At 32.4% G+C, this 21,963-nt stretch overlaps 2 protein-coding genes across 5 annotated transcripts in view; one reads left to right on the top strand and one right to left on the bottom strand.

Annotated features, from left to right (window-relative positions):
• Positions 1-17,351, top strand: part of LOC118186784 (uncharacterized) — a 43,120-nt gene extending 25,769 nt beyond the window's left edge. Inside the window, exon 3 of the mRNA XM_035356928.2 lies at positions 15,820-17,351. Coding sequence (XP_035212819.1) covers positions 15,820-15,990 — 171 coding nt within the window. The 3' untranslated portion in view covers positions 15,991-17,351. The remainder of the gene's footprint in view (positions 1-15,819) is intronic.
• Kyat (Kynurenine aminotransferase) overlaps positions 17,318-21,963 on the bottom strand; it is a 49,792-nt gene continuing 45,146 nt past the window's right edge. For all 4 annotated transcript variants that reach the window (XM_085806747.1, XM_085806745.1, XM_085806746.1 and 1 more), the window contains 2 exons: positions 19,317-19,403; positions 17,318-17,481 (listed from right to left, as the gene is read on the bottom strand). In XM_085806747.1, coding sequence (XP_085662873.1) covers positions 17,416-17,481; positions 19,317-19,403 — 153 coding nt within the window. In that variant the 3' untranslated portion in view covers positions 17,318-17,415. The remainder of the gene's footprint in view (positions 17,482-19,316; positions 19,404-21,963) is intronic.

Here is a 21,963-nt window from a genome sequence, read left to right as displayed (position 1 = left end):
CGGCGCACACAATTTTTTTCACGAGTTCAAAATATTGAATATGAACGTGTTGCTATACTTGTAAAACTTTCTGCTGCAAAATTTTTATCGCATTGTAGAACATCGTTGCTCAATAGCCATTGTACTATACATATCGTCTGTCCGAAAAGTTCCGAAATAGGTTTTTTACCTGGCACATAATAATAACTGGGATAAAATTCGGAATGGAATTCCCGGGTCTCATGGATCGATTGTGCAAGAGGATTCAGCAGGCTCATCCGGAGTGATGGGAGGAGAAAGATTTTTTCTTGTTGCGCTACAATGTGCACAATCAACTGCGAAAAAAACGCGTGCCAGTTCACGTGCCAGCACCCTTCATATTCGCCCGATTTGGCGCCGAGTGACTTTTTTTTTTAATTAACGAAAACCTAACTTCACATGATTGGTCAACACTGTCCTGACCTAACCGACATTCGACACATAAGTTGAATAACTACAGCGACACATAAGTTGAATAACATTTTAAACAAGGACTTTTCTGGCAGTTTCATATGGCTGACATAAGCATTAAAAACCTTCATCTTGAGTTTTCTCTAAATTGCATTAAGTCTTGGAACTTTTTGGACATAAGGTGTATATTGCATATAATATTCAAAGCTAATTTATTTAATTTCGAGTTCATTTTCTTTGCATCGTGTATTTTCTAATAGTGTCCAACAACAATTTCACGCCAAGAACTCTCTCTAGTGTTCTACGTTTTAAGGACTTTTTATATCAAAAGTACGGGTAATTTTATGCCAGCGTCACCTCTATGCAAGTAGAATTATTATTCTTAGTAGCAAATTAAATTAAAATTCTACTTGCATAGCGATGCCTCGGCCTATATTCGTATTTTACCTTTCACACATTAGAAACAGATCTGCATATATATAGAGCACTTTTATGTCAAACATTATGAACGTTTCTGTCTTTTCAAATAATAACTAATTTGCTTAAAGGTGCCTACCTGTACCTTTCTGACGCAAGCACTGTTATGAAGGCCTTCCCCTTATACCAGGCTTAAATCTAAGCTCATAAGCGTAGAATTTACCTTCCACTAGCCAATATACACTCAGAGCAACGCTTTAATACTGAACTTGTAGAAATTAGTTCATCTTTGTTTACATATCGGAATGAAGCACTTGAAAATAGCCGATGCAGCAACCAGTATTCAAAATGTGACAAAATTTCAAGCATTTACCATCGACGGGCTAGTTATATGTCGTGAATTATATATAAACAAGAGCTTCACCTAATGGGGCAGGTTTTATGTACACCGTATCTTCTCGCTCATTTTTTAAGAGAAAAAATGCTAAGAGCTAATATTTTAATGCTAAGAGCTCTTAGCATTTTAATGCTAAGTTCTAAAAACTTAAAAAAATATTTGCCTCATTTCCTCCTTCCTCTATTGCACAATTTTCCCTCTCTGAGGGCTAGTTTACTAGTAAATTGTGTTCCCTTCATTAAAAAATTTTTCTTATATAAATGTAATCAGTTTATATTTGCATTTTGTATTAATATTTCACCCATTTTATTCCCCTTGCGTTTATTATTTGAAACGGGCTTAGTGCAGATTCTTAAGTGACTTGAACGTGGCAGGCGTTTTCACACTTATGAAACTTTCCAAATATTGTGATTTCAGCTTACTTCTGTTATTTACGTTCCATCTCATTGTAACTTAATACACTGCTGACGTGTCCAATTTTTTTTTAAATCCGGGTCTTTTATTCGCCTTGCGCTTCTCTTTTACCTTTCCTGTATTCCTCTTGGAAATTGACGTCAAGATACGAGGTAGTTGAGCTAAATCCCCCGCTTCAGCACAATTACTGTCGGATATCAGCTCAACATAGGACAGCTATTATAATGTTATAATACTAGTATTAGTCAGATATTATAATATTATAATAGTACATCATATATGTATTCTTATTGGAATGTGGGTTTCTTTTAAAGAAATAATATTAGAACAGTTACCAGCAGTTTAACCATGCCTACTTTTTATTTGTTACGTTCTTACTGTAACCGTGTCCTCCTTCGAAAATTAAATCATTCGCCGAATGGTAAAATTAGTTTAAAAAAGAGAGGAAATACGCGAGGAAATTCGATATATGAATGATATTTAGAAATTTTCTAGCCTGCCAGTATAATCTCACAATATCAAGGTATATTGTTAAATTCAGTTACATTGCTGTGGTTCTTCTTTATGGGTAATAATTGAGAGATTGTGGCAATTTTAATCAACCGCTCTGTTGTCTTGCCAAGCAAAGTATTTCATCACTTTACGCAAGGACGAACATTTTATGCTCAGTTTCAAAGGTAATGAGGTACGGAAGAAGTAATTAAGGAAAAGAAAGAAATTAGCATGCGTAATTTACTGAATAAAGTCAATTAAAGTAGAACTTTGTTTACACTCTGCTTGAATTTTTTATAAAAAGAAGGTATATGTTCTTGTAACAAATACATTTTAAATTGACAACAGTAAAACCAAATACATGCAGGTACAAGCAAGTATTTCTGCTTATTAAAAATATCAAGTTGATTGAATCGCATGTTTCACAATGTAAAAGTTTACATAAATTTTCATGTGTTAAGCAGGACAAAACTGATTGCAATGCATTTATTATTTAAAATGCATTTATGTAACTTACTGTTTGAAGATTTTTTTATAAGCTGTTATTTAGTTCACTGATGACGTTTCACTGTGAATGGAATTTTATCATTGATTTTTAACCTGCTTCCTTTATCGAGTTCAAATATTCTACACACACTGTCGGTGACAATGCAATGTGGTGAAGCGATTTTTTTTCAAAATTCGATTTAGATTATTTTATTTCATGTTAAAACGATTTTTCGCTCATGTCTTCGTTTAATGAACAAACTAAGCATATCAGAACTCTACTGTTCGCCAAATAGAATAGAGAGGAAAAAATATTGTGAATGGAACTTGTATGAAAATTATAACTTAGTATCTGAATTTTCGGCAAATTTTTTAAAATTGCTCCATTTTTTCGACTGTTTGATATTTGCAGTTTGAAAATTTCAACATTTAAAAACATCAAAATAGAAGAGGAACACGTCAGAAACGTAAAATTAGCAAAGCAACAATCTTGTGTTTGGCGTAGATTTAGCAAAGAACTCAACCGATTTCGAGGACAAACTCAACCGATTTCGAGGACAAACAGGTACAAGTCCCTCTAGTCAGAAGCAAACAGATCTGTAAGACTGGAAAGCAGGCTGAAGAATAGCCGACTGACTTACTGATGATTATTTTGCCGGAATACCATATAGAAAATATAGTTTATCCTGCTCGATAAACATTATGCCAAAGGGCTCAATCACGTAAAACTATCTTAACAGATAAAATACACAAAGGAAGCAAGAAGTCGAGGATGAGGATAACCAGCATCGCAAGCAGCGAAAAACTTAAGAGCTGAAAGTGCAAACAACTGAGTGTGGCGAGGCGAGCGTGAGAAGTCATGAGGGTGTATCAAAACATAAGATACAAGTAAAATAAAAATGAAAATGAGATACATAAAATACTAATTACAAATACAATAAAAACAAAAGTAATTACCATATTAAGTGGGAAAGTTTGAGTCCCTAGTCAGGTGGGCTGTAAATGGTCTTCACGATCCTCCTCTAAAACTTTGTAAAAGAAAATATGCAACTTGCTCATATGTTCACAAACTGTGGCCTTATCAAAGAAATTCTTATTCAGTTTTCTTAGATATTCATCAATTAATTGCAGTTTGAGGTCTTTGTGCAGTTTGAGTCGTATTACTAATATTGTATTGTTGGAGAGTACTTTGATACTTTGATACGAACGTGATTATGCAGGGTTTCTACTGCGGCAGCAGTACTTCCCTGCAACCTGAGATATTTCCACAATGGGCATGGTGATGAGGTTTACACGAGTAGATCCGAAGATGGGATATCAGCATTCAAAAGAAAGAAAATGACCCAAAAACATGACTTGGGAAAGTGAAGAATCTGCTGGAGATCTTGGAGAAGACCAGTACTTCTAAAAGTCGTTACCCACTGAACATCGAACTGACGATCTGCAGATATCTATGTCTATACTTTATCCGTTCGGTACTCTATTGATGCTCGATGCTTGGTAAAATATGAAGTGACTAAGAAGCAGATTAGGAACTTGTGTGGAGAAAGCGTCCAACGTTCGACGTGGGATGAGATAGTTTTAGCGGTTTTGACTCAACATATTAAAGATATGAGCTGTGAAGGGCCGAGCAAAGTAGTCGTCATCGATTATTACATAGTTTAGCACTATCATCATCAAAAATCAGCAAAGTGGTTATGGATGGCTTTTTGATAGAAACTTTCGTTCAGTTTGTTAAGGTGGGTCTTAACGCAATCGATGTTCAGCTCTCTATGAAGATTTTTGTTTCTGATGAAGTAAGGCGCTCCAGTAATTAGTCGTAAAAAATTTATTTTGGATAGTTTGCAGTTTTTTAATTTCGTTACGTTTTGCATTTGCCCAGACAGGCAAGGCATATGAAAAGATGGGACGGATGATGGTGATATAAATACGCTTTTTCCTGGTCATGCTGAGTGCTGAGTTTTCTGAGAGTAGAAAATAAAATTTCCGCATGACATGATATTATGGATTAAAGTAGTATTGGTGTATTGATGTGCGGCTGACCAAGTGAAGAATCTATTAAAGGTGACTCCCAGATATTTGGCAGTGTTTACGAAAGGGTTGGAGAGTAGCGGTAGGGGGGACTATCGTATTTACACCTTACATCAGAAAAGGGAACGGGAAGGTAGCGCCGTCTGTCGGCAAAAATGGTAACGAAATTGAAAAATTAACTTAATTTTAAAAAACGTCAGGAAGGACCTTAAAGTCATTAACGAACTTAAACTATCGAACTTAAAGTCATTAACTTAACAAGATATAAATTTATGAATGTGAAAAGTTTCAAAAAATCCATTTCACAAGTTGAAGAAGCTTTCTGAATAATTTTTGCAGAAGTCAAAATTATGGTTAAATTTCCAACTATAATTAAGTATCGAAGACGTTAATTTCGCCTTTTCGGGAATAAGATTCGTGTTCCCTGATACAAAACTTAAACGCTTTTTTAGTTTTCCCGATCTATCTCAAGCCACACAGACACTACATGCTATAAATTCTCCAAGAATTAAATCATAAATGGAATCTTTAAAATGGATCTATGAATTTTATTGATAAACCATATTTTATTGATAGGTCTTTTAGTTTGGCCGATATGCCTCAAACCACACAGATACGATATATGCTATAGCTTCCCCAAGAACTAAATCATAAATGGAACCATGGATTTTATTGATAGAATGACTTAAAACTTGACTTGAATGACCAGAGAATGACTTGAAAATTGACCTTCTAGCAGCGGTTCCTAACCTTTTGACTAACACGTACCATCTAAACAAAAATTAAAAACCTTTAGTGCCACCACTACAAAGTACTACTACTACTACCTTCACCACTCTTGAGCAAAGCTCAGATCGCATAAATTTACGAATATTAGAGGAAAAAACTCAATCAGGATGTTGAGGGTTTAATTTTTGAATTTAATAGTTAAAAATATTTTGATTCTTTGAGTACCACCTATTTTTCTCTTGCGTACCATCGGTTGAGAACTCCTGTTCTAGAGAATCCGTGCAATTTTATAACTGAGTGAAGAATGAAATGAAAACACGATTAAGGTTATTAATATTATTTCTAATAGCGGAATGTGTTATTTGATGGTAAGCTGACATTTATTTTAAGAAGAAAATCCTCGGTCAATGGCAACTGATCTCAAATACTCGAGTTCATTAATAAGCAAGGTTCTGAGGAACAAACTTTGAAAGCGCGAAATACATAATAGCAAAAGGAAGCCTTTTTTTGATAGCCAGGTGACATGACTTAGCATGGGCGGTAAACGGACGCGCTTTTTGACGCATAAGGATTTACGGTAAACCAATAGTAATGAAATCAGATTCATTGCGGATTATAAGGTTCTGTTCTGGTATGTTTTCTCCACAAAGTCCACAAAATTATAATTTCGATTCGACCTATAGTCTCCAACTAAAGAATGTCATCATATCCTTTGCCCAAATATTTAGTTTCCAGATTTTCTCCTTTACTTTCTAACAATATTTACACCGTAAAAATTTTTGAAGATGTCGATAAACTTCAAGATTTTTCTCCCCTGCGTTCCATTATGGTTTCTTTTGATGTTAAATCACTGCTTACCGATGTTCCAGTCGAAGGAGCACTAAATTGTCTTGAAACTAGGGTTCTAGAATTCCATTTCACACATACCGAAATTGAAGAGTTAATTTCTCTTACGAAAATCTCTGAGTCAAACACACTTTGTTTTTAAAAACGAATATTATCTCCAAATTGAAGGATTAGCTATGGGCAATCCCCTCAGGACTGTACTTGCTGATATTTATACGTACTATTATTTGAGAAATATCTTTTCGTCTCAGGATTTGCTATGTAGATGATACTTTTGCGCTTTTTGACGGTAATAAAGAAGATTTATCCCAGATTTTCTCTATTATAAGTTTGACTAATCCAACCACCCAATTCCCCTTTAAAACTGAATCTGACAATACCTTTCCCTTCCTTGATATTCTTATAATCTGCAATTTGTAAAAGCTTTGCCAAGAAATTATTAGAAATTGTCTTCATTACGGATTGTAGATGCTCTTCGGTTAATCGTTTTTTTATTCCTATTAACTGGGGAGGGGGACTTTTCAATTGTAAATGTATTCGCGAACAAAGCGATTATTCTTAGTGAGAAAATTCGCAACTGAACTTGTTATTATTATTCGTAACTCATTATTATGGTATATTTTTTGGCAAGTATGAATAAAAGTTTAATAAAATCTGCATCTATAAATATTTGAATAAATTTTATATCACATTCTAAATAAGCTAGCTCTTAATAGATTTTTCTGACGCGTTATTCCCGTTACTTTTTAATGGTCATGAAAATAATGTAAACTCGGACTTCAAATAACTTAAATTTTAAAATCTTTGTAACAATGTATTCTCAACAAACTCATAATTTATATGTCTTCGCTAGACGCATATAATTGCTTCGGGGGCTGCATGAAGCCCGCGGGCCAGAAGTTTGAGACCTCTGCTCTAATTCATCAATTGGCCACGCCGTAAAATATCATGTTATGACTTTTTTTAACTAAGAAAGTTTTTCAGCTTTCCAGTTTTAGCTATGAAAAACAAAAAAGAGCGTTTTACTGTTTTCTTAAATGCCACGGTATCGATCTTAGAGGTCGTTTGATAAACCTTGACATCAAATTCAGCCACAATCCATGAGATAAAAAGTAATGCACGATTGACTCGTTTAAAGAATACTTTTCCTCTGGTTTTAACAGGCCTCCCAGAATGTGCAGAAACCGTGCATAATTTTACCGTTAAGTACGAAACAGGATACTTGAGCCGGATTGGAATCTCTTGATATCTCGTTTTCTAGAACACCTTTTTCAGAATCCAAAAAACGAATCTGTACAGAAAGAGGTCATAATAACTCAATGGCAAGCTCATTCTTAATTCTTTGTTTTAGAAGTATTTTTTTTATTTTCTCTCAAATAGTAAACAGTTAATGATGCGTCTTGACAGGCATTCCAAAAGTAGTTACTTATAGGAAAGTGGATGAAAGATTATAACTTTTTGAACAATTGCAATGTGTTTTATTATTTTCAAACATGCAATTTACACAGTTTTGCATGTTTTTGTTGTTGTTACCAATCTCACTTACCTGACAGTGGTCAGCACATGCCCACAAGCACAAGCTTGATAATGGTCACCATGGCAAGCGCCTTGAGCACTGTATAGGCAACAGCCCGATTTAGCTAAGTTCCGCCCCCAATTTTGAGAGAAAGAACTCCGGGAGGACGGGCTCAAGGGTCTCCCATCAATCTTCCCCAACCAGCAACCTCTCGAAAGGCCTTTCGGTTCGCCACATTATTAGAGTGCCCGCATGCCGCACAGACATTTTATAAACAGCCATAACTACTCCGGGATTCTAGCCCAGGCCCTTTGGTACGGCAGTCAGATTCACTATCCCAGCTGGGCGGCAAACTATTACATAAACAGATGATGAACGAAAGATTTCAATTGTTTTTGCAGTAACACTGATCATATCTATGTGAAATTTATTTGAAAATTTTAAAAACAGAGTTAATATGTGAATATATAATTTTTACTCCGCTTTTTCTGGAAAGATAATCTGTCTTAGTACAATGGTAATTCTACTTTTTTAAATAAATTTAATTTATATACACAATAATTTAAAAAGATCTGCCACATTATTGCAACAATATGTTTCTAACGCCATATATTACATACCTCTATGTAGAATACAGGTTTATTTATTTACTTTACATTAGAAACATTTTAATCTTTCTAAATTTATTGCTTAATGCAAAACTTTCTAAGTTAAAATTTTGTTTAATTTTTAATTCTTCACTGGCATATTTCTCTTCTCCATACAACATACAATGCCCGGAAAAATGTTCTTATTGTTAAACACAGCAATCAATATAAATCGTTTTATTAGGAGACATTTGCATTCATTCTTCAGTAACTTTAACAATGTATAACAGCAAAAATTTTCACTAAAACTTTTATACTATAGTTTATTAATATAAGTTTGATTCAATTTAAATATCGTCTTATACCCATTCTATATATGTTGCCGACACCATGTTAAAGCACAACTGGTTAATTTTATGCCTTTTTTTACTTGCATATATTTTCTATTTACTTACATATATTTTCTATGTTATTTCAGTGTTATTATTACATAATTTCGTACTTTTTCACCTATTTTACAAGTAAAAAATTAATTGCAGCACCCAGTCCACAACAAATGATGACATTTGGATGTCAATATTACTGGCACAAATCGCATTTAAAGATACACACGATAAACCATACATGATCGAGTAAAACAATCCTAACGTACACTAAAAAGGATCTATCCTAATTTTTATTCTATGATTAACATCTGACTTGCACATTAAACGAAGAAACTATTTTAAAGCAAATATGGGTTTTCTTCATTTTGAAAAGAATAATTATCCGAATTATTCCTTACATAAGCACAGCTATTATAAAATACAAAAAAACAACTGTATAAAATTATCAAAAATGTGGCCAACAGTTCGACTAAGTTTGTATAGTACTTAAACTCACTAAGAATTTTGTTTTACTACGATTTGAAAGTCGAATATCTATCACTATTAATAACGTTAGATAACTAGAAAGGAGTGACATGCTTATTTAAATCAGATCTATGAAAAAGCATATATATTTGATTTTAAAAGCCAATGGAAGTTTTATGACACTATTTGTGTTGTATTAAGATTAGTAATTCTTGTAATAAATTATGAAAACAAAATAATAATCACATCTGGATGGCATAAAAATACAAATAACTTCTATTACTTTTTCAAATACTTTAATAATCAAGCTTAAATAAGTCAGTAAATAAATCTATAAATTAATGACTACAATATCATGTCAGAGAATTAGGTTCAATTCTTTTTGTATCAAATTTAAATATAAAAACTTACGCATCTGTAATGAGCCCACCACTGGTCAAGCGGATAAGACCACTAAATATCAGCATTTCATTCTTTGCGTATAATTTCTAGCACATCGGTACCGAAACCAACAGGTATAGTAGTTGGTGAGTCTGAATGTCGTACCGAAGGTCCGAGTTTGAATCCCGGAGAAGGGATGGCTGTTTATTACGTTTTTGTGCGGCATGTGGGCACTCTAATTATGTGGCGAGCCGAAAGTCTTTCGAGAGGTTGTTGGTAGGGCCCGTCCTCCCGGAGTGCTTTTTCTCAAACTTAGGGGCGGAACTGAGTTAAAGTCCGGCTGTCACCTATACGGTGCCCAAGGCCCAGAGACAGGCGCATTTGACTTCTTGCCATGATGTATGTCGTGGGCTTATGCTGACCATTGTCAGAGACAAGTGAGACTGGTAACAAAAACATGTAAAATACTATAAATTGCATGTTTGCATATAATAATAAAACTCACTGCAATTTTTGCGGGGCTTCGAGTTTGGACCAATGGGCTTCTACGGCTTTTGTAACGCTGAATCTGATAGTCGTTTTATTTCAAACTGATAGTCGTTTAGGGGTGTTTATATTATATTTCAAACATGTTTCATAGTACCTAGCATGTATTTATATTCCTTTCAACTAGATAATGGAATCTTTGTAATTAGTATCTAATATGTGATCCAATTTCGCATTGAAAATATTCTCAAGAAATCCACGTTTATTATTTTGTAGCGAAAACTATGCGGGAAAGTACTTTCAACCATCCTACTTTAAGTGTGACCAAGGTCACGTGACAGAACAGAAAATATCAATACTACTATACTAGTCAAGTGGTCCGTTTTACAAATCCCTCCCTCGGTTGCTATACTAATGTGCCCTTACGAATTATGCACCTTGGGTTCGGTCCTTAGCTGCACGAAGTTTTCCTTTGTGTGCAATGTGAATGTGAACCAATTTCCTTTAAAGAGTTCTTCACAAAGGCATCTGTCTTAAGGCAGACAGTCTTTTAATACTTTGCCATAATAAAATACCATAACCAATTTGAACAAGTCTTTCAGCGTAACTTACCCATAAATCAGAAGATGAATTCTTCTCACTCACTAACTGCCTATTATTGATTTAAACGAAAATAAATAAGAGGGATTATCAAATGGCATAATATGTAAGTATATTTAAAAGCTACTTAATAAGGGTGAATGTACTGCAGCAACATTAATGTAGCGGAAAAAACATCTCAGTGAGCTCCAGCTGACCAGTGGGCTGCATCGTAACGACGTTACCAATAAACTTTCCCTTCTTTTACGAGTTATTTTATTACTATCATTTACTAAATAATAAAACATAAAACTTATCTTAACGAACAATAATATATGACGTGAGTCTTCTTCCAAAATGAAAAAGCATCGGTAATGTGAGAAAGGAAGTTACATGAGAACTTTTTCCATGTTGTCAGTTGAAATTCATCTGAGAAAAAACAACACAGTTTACTAAAAAAAAACAGTCCTTAGCATTTAACGATCCACAAATTAATGATGTCTATATGACACAAATGACGGAATTTTGGGTTGAAAAATAAATTGTGACTAGGAATAGAATTATAAATAATATGCGTTTGTTTTTAATCGCATTAAGTTATATCTTTTCTTCAAAGTTCATTGTCATAAAAAATTCCCTTTCAGCCTCTTAAACTGTTTTAGAATTTCATTCAGCTAAGGCGATTAATGACATCTTTAACTGGCTTCCCGTAACTTTAACGGTTTAGCTTCAAAACGGTGTTACTAACCTTATTTTTACTACATGCCTTATCTGAGGTTTTAAATTCAGAATAAAACTAATTTAATATGACTTATAAACTATTGAATGATCCGAATTGCATTTCATTCATAGCGTAATTTTTTTTTTTTTTTTTTTTTTTTTTGTACGGTTTCCTAATCTTATTTATCTGCACATTTCTACTCGTAGTACTGATAATATATTTTTTAAGGAAAATTATAAAAATTAATATAGCAAACGCCGCTTAATTCGGATATTGTACCATCTGAAGAAATCTTGCCTGTTTGCATATGAAAACATGGAAGATAATTCACTTACAATTCGGCTAATATGATCAAAATATTATAGAATAATTAACAAAACAAAACAAAAACTCTGCTGCAAGTTTTCAGATTTTATAATTCGCCCAAAGGGGCTTTTTTCTTCATTCACATACACATATACGTTTCGAAAACATTTGGGTAAAAATATTTAAAAACAGCCTGCCTTTAGAGTTTTCGATAGACAGTCTCGCGCGCTGAAGATAGTGTTTTTTTCCCGAACAGTGTTGCCATTGCTCACTTTGAAATCGCACCATTTGTTAATCAAAAATTCATTAAAGTTTCACAAAATATGAAATAGATTATAAAACAAATTCGAAATTCAAAATTCGCGCGTCCAGGTCCGACTGGATGATCACGTTATTTAAAATTCGATGGCTGTAGGTACCCTCGATTTTCACAGTGCGAGAAAGATACATAAATTCATGCAGATTCTTCATGATTTAATTTCTGTAAATATAATACAGGGCGATATTTGGTGGCAGCAATTTAAAAAGTGAAATGCCACAAAATGCCGTTTTGAGACTAATAGCCCTTTTGGGCTAAGAAAAAGCAACTCTAGTTCGGTGTAAATTTTGAATTGTCGATTTTGCGGCCGATTAGACCCAGGGCCGTCTTCTTCAACAGCAAAAATAGGCGCACCAGCATCGAAGAGTAAAGTCACTGAACACAAGTAGTTCGACCAGGTTTCAAGTTAGCTTTTCCCAATTAAAATGCTGTGAAAATAAATGTTTATGTTTCTGGCTACTTACGTGTTATCCCGTAGACTGACCAAGCAGCGCAATTTAGCCCCAATTACGGAAGACCACCTTCTTTAGAATTAAGAACATAGTTCTTAAAAATACATATATCTCTTTTCTATTATAAATATAGAACCTGCATGTATGTTCTTTGCGGCACCCACAACTATCCAATTTTGAACACAAGAACTTCTGCATCCAAACATATGCAATTCAAAGTGGTAATTCTGAATTTGTTTTGATTTATTACATATTTTGTGCAAATTTAATAAATTTCTATTTACCAAAATCGGAGGTTAAAAAGTAATGTGTTGCCACTCTGCAAAGTGCAAGATATTTATATTTCAATTTTAATCTGAAAATTCGGTGATTAGAAAGAAATGTGTTGTCACACAGCAAGGTGAAAGGTATCTATCTATCTTTCAGATTTAATAGTAATAATATATATATATATAAATGAGGGAATAGGAAAGAAAATTAAAAAACACGAAAACTTGCAAATTTTATAATACGCCCAACAATCGGCCTTTTTTTTTAAATTATTATTTACACAGACAAACACGCTTCGAGAGCATTTGGACTAACGTCACTTTGGGCTAAAAATAGTTACGGAATTTCTGATAGACAGTCTCACGCCCTGGAGATAAAAATGTTTTATTCCCTACAGTGTTGCCACTGCTCGCTTTGAAGTTGTTCAGTTTTTTAATCAAAAATTCGTCAAAGTTTTACAAAATATAAAACAAACAATAAAACAAATTCCAAGTTGGGCTTCCAGATGCCCTATATTCAGGTGGAGGACTATTATTATTCAAAATTTGATGGCTCTAGGTGTCTTTGTTTTTTAACAATACGAGAAACACACACACATTCATGCAGATTTTTCATTATTTAGTTATTTTTAAATATAATCCAGGACGATTATATTTGGTGGCCACAATCTGAAAAGTGATCCATCTTATTTAAATGATTTAATGCAAAATGCAGTTTCTAGACTAGTTGCCCTTCTGGATAATGCCCCTTTGGGCTAATAATAAATAAACTCAGCTATTTAAAAAAAATGTGTTGCCACTGCTCAATGTAAAATATTTTTAACTATCATGCAGCAGTTTGTTGCCATCTGGCAAAGTGTACTTTTGATATTCAATTTTCCTTCCAAATTTAATCTGTCTGTTATTGATTAACAAACTAATTAAAAGCAAAGTTTTTTATCGCAGTTATTATTAATTACTAGCTGGACCTGTGAAATTACACTTACAGGCTAGTTGCACTGCAACTGAAAAGATACAAACAAAATTAGTAAATAAACAACATAATTAAAAAATTCAAGTTTTCATTATCATTTGTCAAGATATATTTGATCTAAATTATTTTACATCTGTCCAGAATATTTCTCATTTAAAGCAAATGTAAAACTATGATTATTATTTTAAGAATGAATACACTAAATCCATACATAAGATAAATAAGTATGGAATGTTATATTCTCTCCTAAAAATTTTGTATGTGGCATTGGTAATCACCCCTGATATTTTGCTGTGAATGCTTCTGCTGAACATCTATAAAACTAATTTTTCAAATTTCTGAGTTAAAACACTTATGTTTTCTAGATTAGAAATAGAAGAATTCAAATGAAAAAATCAGCGCAATAATTTGAGTTTTTAATCTCGAATCTCAATATCTGAAACTTTAACGTCTCTTACCAAGAAACTGCACTTTTATTTGAAGCAAAGCAAAACTCAACTGTTTTGATGAGGCATATTTTTATTCTGTGCTTTCAAATATTTTATAGATATATTTTTTTAGAAAGTGATTGTTTCCTCACAATATTACTGTTGCTAAAATGAAAGATATGGTTACTAATTCTTTCTTAGCTTTCATTATTACTTTGAAGTAAATCTTACATATATACAGTCTCATACTCCATCAAAACCACATCCTCCTATGGGCAGTCGTTTATTGTACTAGCAGTGATCTAAATTTTGGCAGTCTCGGCACTGTGGGCTAAAAACAATGAGCCTTGAGTTTCCCATGAGCTGTGCGGAAAGAGTATCATCCCAACTTTCTGCAGGCCGAGGGGGTATAAATCCTTCAGCTGATGTTATAAGTACCTCAGTGCATGCTTCGGAGCCCACAAAGTATTCTGTTTAAATACTCAGTCATTTCAGCAGCTCCATGCATGCTGCCCATGTTGTGTAATTCCTCCAATGATAGGTAGCCCATGTACTGCTTGTGGGTAGCAAAGTGACCAGTCAAATTTTTAGGTTAATATAGTTGCAGCTTATCATGATCTCTATTTGCTGGGAGTTGTGACTCTCGTAGACCAGCTCAGCAGTGGATAAAGAAAGAATTTTTAGAGTCTGGTGTAAGGTAAGTATTGGACTTACTGATGAAGGCAGGAAATGATTGTCTTTGAGCTATCCAAAGTGACTTTTTGTCTGATTTCCACCTAATATAGAGATTTAAGATGGAGGAACAGGCAGTGTTGCATCCTTAATAGTGTAGCAGTACATGTATTTTATCAATCAATCAGAACCATATGCTTTCATGTGACTAAATGCACCTTTTTCTTATACAAATGTATGATTAAAAATTTGACTTTTTAAATTAAATTGATGCATACAGTAATTTTGCATCTTGTTTTTTTTTTTTTTTTTTTTTAAATATATGCAGATCTGTGTGGAATTTTAGATGATTTCCAAGCATAATTTGCATAAAGTCTCAAATTTTTTCCCAATCTCAGTTGATCAAAATTTAACCGCATCACTTCTCGGAATATCTAAAAAAAAAAAAAAAAAAAAAAAAAAAATCATGGAACCATTTGGATTTTTTCTTCATGCCTGAAACTACAGATGCTTTACTAATTTTGTTTATTATATTAAAAAATCAGTTTCATCATTTTTGTCAGTCTGCATAATCATCAACTTTAAAAATAAGTTACATTTTTTTATGAAACAATATTTTGTATGTTAAGACATTACAGTACACAATATCACAGCCTCCTTAAAATCCATAAGAATCTTTTAATATTACTATATATTGCCATATTATAGAATTACTGTGGAAATCTATATGTCTGTATAATTTCTTTATTTGTATGAATTTCTCAATCATGATTTTCATTGTTCTGTGAGTAACCCCTTTTCAATGGATTTAATACTTTCTTCATAAAAGAAATGAAATTAAAAAATAATATGGAAAGCTGGTAAACAACGAGTCAGCAATATTATAATTTCAAAGAAATAGAATATGTGTATATAATATATATATATATATGATGCCATTGTAATTAAATTTATGCAGTAATGTATAAAAAGTACAATTCTATTAACATTAAAAGTTATGACTTACATCTAAAATAACAAATGCTTCTTTTATTACAGTTCAGTAGCGAGGACCTCAGAGCTCAGACAAGATCAGATGCATGTTTAATACTTGGCAAGGACACGACAGTCCCGTGGTTCCGAAGAGACCATGCATGTGAACCTCACGGGGCTAAGAATGATACTAAACTCTCAGTTGATCTTTGTTGTAAGAATCTTCAACCATGCTAGCAAGAATGATTGCTAGAAAAGTTATTATTATTAACACTGATTGGTCTTTTTTGCAGACCATTAGAAATCTATAAAATCTCTCAAATCATGGGCACAATTAACTTCTCGGATAAAGGCCAATTCTTACTGGGGAAGACATTTGGTTTGGTGCCAAGAAAACATGTATGAAAGAGATAAACATTCCATTTACTGCCAAAAGATGAACATGGCAGTAAAGTTGGACATTCACAGTGACACACATTAAATGTAGGTATTGCTTAAAAAGATGCATTAATTTGTTGCGATATATATATTTCATATGCTCTCCTTTCATATGCAATCATAAACAAAAGTATTTGCATTGTAATACCAAAACTTGAGATCTTAGAGGAGTATATATCATGACTTCAGTGCAACTAAATTATTAATCATTTAATGATAGTGTATAAACATTACAAATCTGTCATTTCTCATCATGTTATTGAAATTACACAGATTTAACACCGCATAAAACATCATTAACATTCTAGAAATTAATAAAAAAGGATATGCCAAATATTTAAGACTCTGATAAATTAAATATCAAAATTTTAAAAAAAATTGATAGACGTTTTGCAAGTCCTTTAATATATCAACATAAAAACTTATACCTCTTACCTATCAGATACAAAAGAAAAAATAAACAAAGAAAAAATAAAAACTGGTAAACATTAACAAAGAAAAAATAAAAACTGGTAAAATTCAGTCAGTATTTGGTATTAGTTTAAAATAAATTATGCTCAGTATAGTTTAAAGAACTTGCTAGTCCTAAAAAATAAATGGATTTGCATGGAATGGTTACCTTATCTTGCAAAATCAATACATAATGAAAGCTGTATTTTATTAATTACTAATTTCAAAATTTCCCCATATATAAAATTACATTTTTATTAATAATGCAGAGGAATGTAATACATTTAAACCCCAAATACAATACATCATTTTAATACTAAGAAAAAATAGCCATTCATTTTAATTGAAATCCACTTTTTTAAGGTCCAAACTACATCGATATTATTACTAAAATTTTCATTTTAAAGACAATGGTTAAAAATTCCTCACCACAGTAAAAAATAATCAGTTTATATTTGTTTTTTAATAAAATTTTGCTTCTTTCACTTATCAAATCATACATAAACTTTAACAACAAACCTTTATGTGTGCAACAGAAATAAATACTGAGAATGTTACCGTATTTTTTTAAATTAACATTGTTTTGAGCTTGTTTTATTTATTTTATTATTAGAACCATTATTGTATATATTTGTATGTATAAGTAAATGGGTTTAGAATTGTATGCAGTCATGTATTAATTTAATAAAATAAACTTTATTAGAAACAGACCATTTTCCAAAATAGTATATAATCATAACATATATTGCATACTATGATACAATATTTACAAAATCATGCAGATAATGATTTCTTTAAATCATTTATTATTTTTTCAGCTTGTTCAAGAGTTGAATCTTCCTAAAAGTTAAAGAAAAAGTGGGTATTAACACTAAAAACAGTATAAAACAATCAGTGTTTTAAAATGTAAAATACATATAAAATTCTTTATTACATATTCTAAAATCATACATTTTTAGAAATTAAACAAAAGATGAAGACTTAAAATGCTTCATTACTTTAAATGAACATCAGATTTATGCAATTCATTACAAACTGCATTGGCTGTTTAAAAGAACTAGAAATGTAACCAACATTAAAAGTCTATCATATGAAAAATTAATTTTGCTCAAGCTTTATCATTTAAGCTTCAGAACAATAAAAGTCACCTTATTGTACCATGCTGATTGAAAACAACCCAGACATGGTAAACAAAATTAAGACATATTTGAATTAAGTCTGGTCTCATCACTCTTCAAAACAATCCTCGTCCACACTTTGCTTTACTATCAGGTCTTACACAATGACCGAAATTATCCATCATAATCTTTTAATTGAAGACTGGCCAGCGTCTGTGGAGTATAGCTTGACTGCTCTCTACAGTCAATGTCTCAAACCATAATAAAGGGTGATTCATAAACTTTGAGATGAAGCAAGCCCAAAATGAGAGATCTCAAGTTCTCCATGAAAAGGAATGAGAATTAAAGCTAGGAATGAAAAAAAAGGGGGGAGAACTGTATTCATAATTTTCTTTAATCTGAAAGGATAATGCTGAATTAAAAATTCAGTTTTCGAAGTCAGACAATCAATAAATTGTTTTATTGTGACACTTTGAAGTACACTTAAAAGAGGATATTTATGACAAAAGAACTCATTCAAAAATATAATCTTCTGCTTCATCATGACAGTGTATGATTTACAGTTCCCACAGAAGCAATAAATTTTGACACAAACAAAATTCCCAGTGGGTATCATCCTTTTACTCAAAGATGTGGTGTCTGAGGGCTTTTATCAAAGGCTGAAATCTAAAGTGAAGGATCATATTTGTTGCTGTGGTTTGCTTGTCCAACCTAATCAGAACTCGCTTGTCCAACCTAATCAGAACAAGAGCACAAATTTTATTAAGGCACGGAGTGCAACATTTCATCCATCATTGGCATGATCCTTAAGCTCTATACAGGTGACACTACAATTTTTCCCACTTAAAATTTTGAAGCACCCTAGGGGTTGGATTTGAGGATCTTCCACCCCTCTTTCCCTGCCATCATATTACTCAAGAGGACTTTCAGCTTGTTGTATACTTTGAGTGCTTCCATGCTGCACAAACACTACATATTTTACAAACATCCATGCCTTCTCTGAGATTCAAACCCAGGCCTTTTCATATGATAATTAGCATTATTAGTTAGTCATTATACCTTTTGGGTGGCTAATGTTTTGTCTCTGCGAGCAGCAAAGCTAAGCACATTTCAAACAAGACTTAGACAGCTCCACTGTAACATTATTACTAAATATAAAACAACTACTGCATAAATGCAGGAAGGACTACTTTTAAACTAGCATTGATAAAATTTAACTCAAGATTTTTTTAAAAATTTAGTAGGTTTTATTTTGTTATTTCCTGATCAGCCAGGTATATATGAAAAATGACATAAAATAAATTACACATTAATAACTTATAATAAATTGAAATATATTAAATGATTAAAAATAGCCCCATAACATAAGCAAACAACTCAATACATTTATCTGCAAAATAAACTACTAATAAAAAATTTAGACATTTTTAAGATTTTATGATGATTCATGAGAGTTCAAATTATGAATTAAAAAAAAAAAAAAAAAAAAAAAAGAAAAAAAACTTGACACAGGTTTTAGAAAAGCAGTTGAATTTGTACAAAACTTTTAAAACTCACCTTTATAAAACAGAATCTAATTAGATTTTGTGCTAAATGTTTATCTTCATTGCAATAAAAGGCACTTGGCGGGATTCCTTGAAGTTTCTAGGAGAAGAAAAAAAAAATTTCATTCTATGATCACTAAACATGTAATGTTATAGAAAACGCAAATCAGCATTTTTTATCCCATTTCACAAAGATATATGTACATGGAGAAAAAAGCTCAGAAATTGTAATCTACTTAAAGTAAATATCTTCTAAGGATGAGCATAAGTTTTTATACTAATGTGTAATGACTACATTCATTTTTGTAGTTATAGAATGACTGCTATTCCAACTATTGATCAACATCCATTATTTTAACTAATTTATTATAACAATGCAGTCAAGAATATCTGTCTTCCTAACACTATTTTCATTCCATGGAGATTATTCTAGCAAAAACTGGTTCATATTTTCATTACCTCATCAATGTATGTTCATGAACCTAAAGACATAAACACATATGCTCAAGGATACAATTGTTAGCGAGTTTTTATTTGATATATTTTATACAATCATTGCAAGATCAACTAATAATCAGTAATCAATTAATATGCCACATATTATAGAGTAAACAATGTTGCATTTAACACATTCAATGCTGATCACACACTGGCACATAACTGGAGTTAATGCTGAAGAGCCAATGATGCTCTTGCGTGTGGTGTGGGGTGATACTTCAGGTGTTTCACACACTGGCACTGTAAAAGCAACATCTCATTGTTTATTTTTAAGTTCAATCAGCATTATGTTTCAAATATATATGCTGGTATTGGCGTGGAGTGAAGGTCAGAAACTAGTTGTAAATGTATGTGGTTTGGAATGGAAACATATCGTGCAGTTTCATATCATGCAAAGATCATACATGAAAAACATTCTGAAATATATAGTTTAGAACAATATTACAGTAACTATCTTGTAATAAATTCATTTGCAATATATATATTTGCTTGTGATATAGTTTCATACCAAAATAATGCATATTGTTACTTATTTTACTCCACTTTTAAAATGCCATGTGTCAGTGGGTAATATGGCATAGCAATACGGCAGAAGTAATTTTACCCCTCGTGCACTGGCATCATCATGCACTGGCATGTTGTAATAAAATTCTATGCTTAAAGGCTTAGTAATGGTACACATAATAATCTTTTGTTACCTCTTTTAAATCATACTTCTTGTAATAAGTAAGTGGGCATATGGGTACAATCTATTCCTATAACACAACATTAACTATCAATACAACTTCACTTGGCCAACAGCAAAAATGTTAATCGGGAAACTTCAGACTGTTTATATATTCTATGATATTCCATTAATATTAATTATTTTACTATTATAATATTACACATTTATATTAATTATTTTACTATACAAAAAAGGTTAAAAATATTCAGCTTTATATGTTGCTGGCTATCCCAAACTATTAACCAGTAAGTCTTGAATTTTAAGAGATCTGTAAAATTGTTTCAGCATATCACATAATGAATATTAGACATTTAACCATGATATATTTTCAAAGCATGCAAAATTAGACATTAGCTTAATAAACTGAAAAAAAAGTCATTGCTAATTAAATAACTTAATCTATTGATTCTAATTTGTAATTACATAAAACATTTATTGTTTGTTTATTTTACTACAGCAAAGTAAACAGAGGTTATCTCCTTAAAAAGCATTCTTAAGGCACACTTCCTCTATGTAAGGAATTTTCAGAAGGAGTTGTCTTGTATTATATTATACATGAGGGAAATCATAAAACAGCCATGCAAATGGCCGAGGGGTAAAACAATTGTACACTGGTAGTTAAATCTAGGTTCAAGTCTAGGTAAACAGGCAAGCTGCATGGGGGGTTTTGTAGTTTCTTCCATGTGTAACATAGATAAGACTCAGTTAAATGCAAGCAGCAAGCTTACTTTCTTGCAATTAAAACCTGGGTTTGCTAGCAGTTTTCACTACTCTTAACTGTTAATGGCTTATATATGTAGTATCTGTAAGTGTGACACAACCACCAGAGGGCCTCACCGATGCGCCAGCAGCGAGGTGAAAGAGGAGTATGACAAAGACTTTCTTCTGCTATCCCACATGAAGGTGGTGAGATGTCTGTCTACATGTGAAGGTGTAGAATAAGGAACTGTAGTTTTCCATGCGAAGGTGGTAAATTGACTGTATAATACTTCAGCAAGTGCGAGTAGGCACTAATCGGTTTTGTGATAAGACTGGCAAAAGCTATGCGGAATCCTGTTTGGATCAAACGGCACTTGTGATTAATCTAATCTGTACCTTCTTCTGTTTGTCTTTATTAAATGTTCTGTGGTGTGGAAAACACGTTGGAATTGTTATTTAGCATCTTTAATTCCCTCGCTACAAAAAATCTGGGGACTCAGCCAGGATATTTGGATACTTGATATTTGAATACTTCAGAGAAGGTACTGTGAAAACTTTGCTTTATTTCTTTCTTGAAGATAGTGATACTTTTGTTTCATTTTTAAAATGTGTTTCTTAAATAATTTAAAGAAAAGTGATTTAATAGTAAAAGCTTAGAACTGTAAATCAGGGTAGTAGTAAACCAGAACGTATTTGCTATGTATGTGGGAGTAAAGGGGAATTATTTCATTTTGCT

The sequence above is a fragment of the Stegodyphus dumicola genome, chromosome 12, assembly GCF_044657685.1.
Source record: "Stegodyphus dumicola isolate Sdum_Otavi_A_Nest chromosome 12, ASM4465768v1".
NCBI lineage: Eukaryota > Metazoa > Arthropoda > Arachnida > Araneae > Eresidae > Stegodyphus > Stegodyphus dumicola.
The sequence above is the reverse complement of the archived record's forward strand: the minus strand, read 5'-3'. Positions and strand labels throughout refer to the sequence as shown.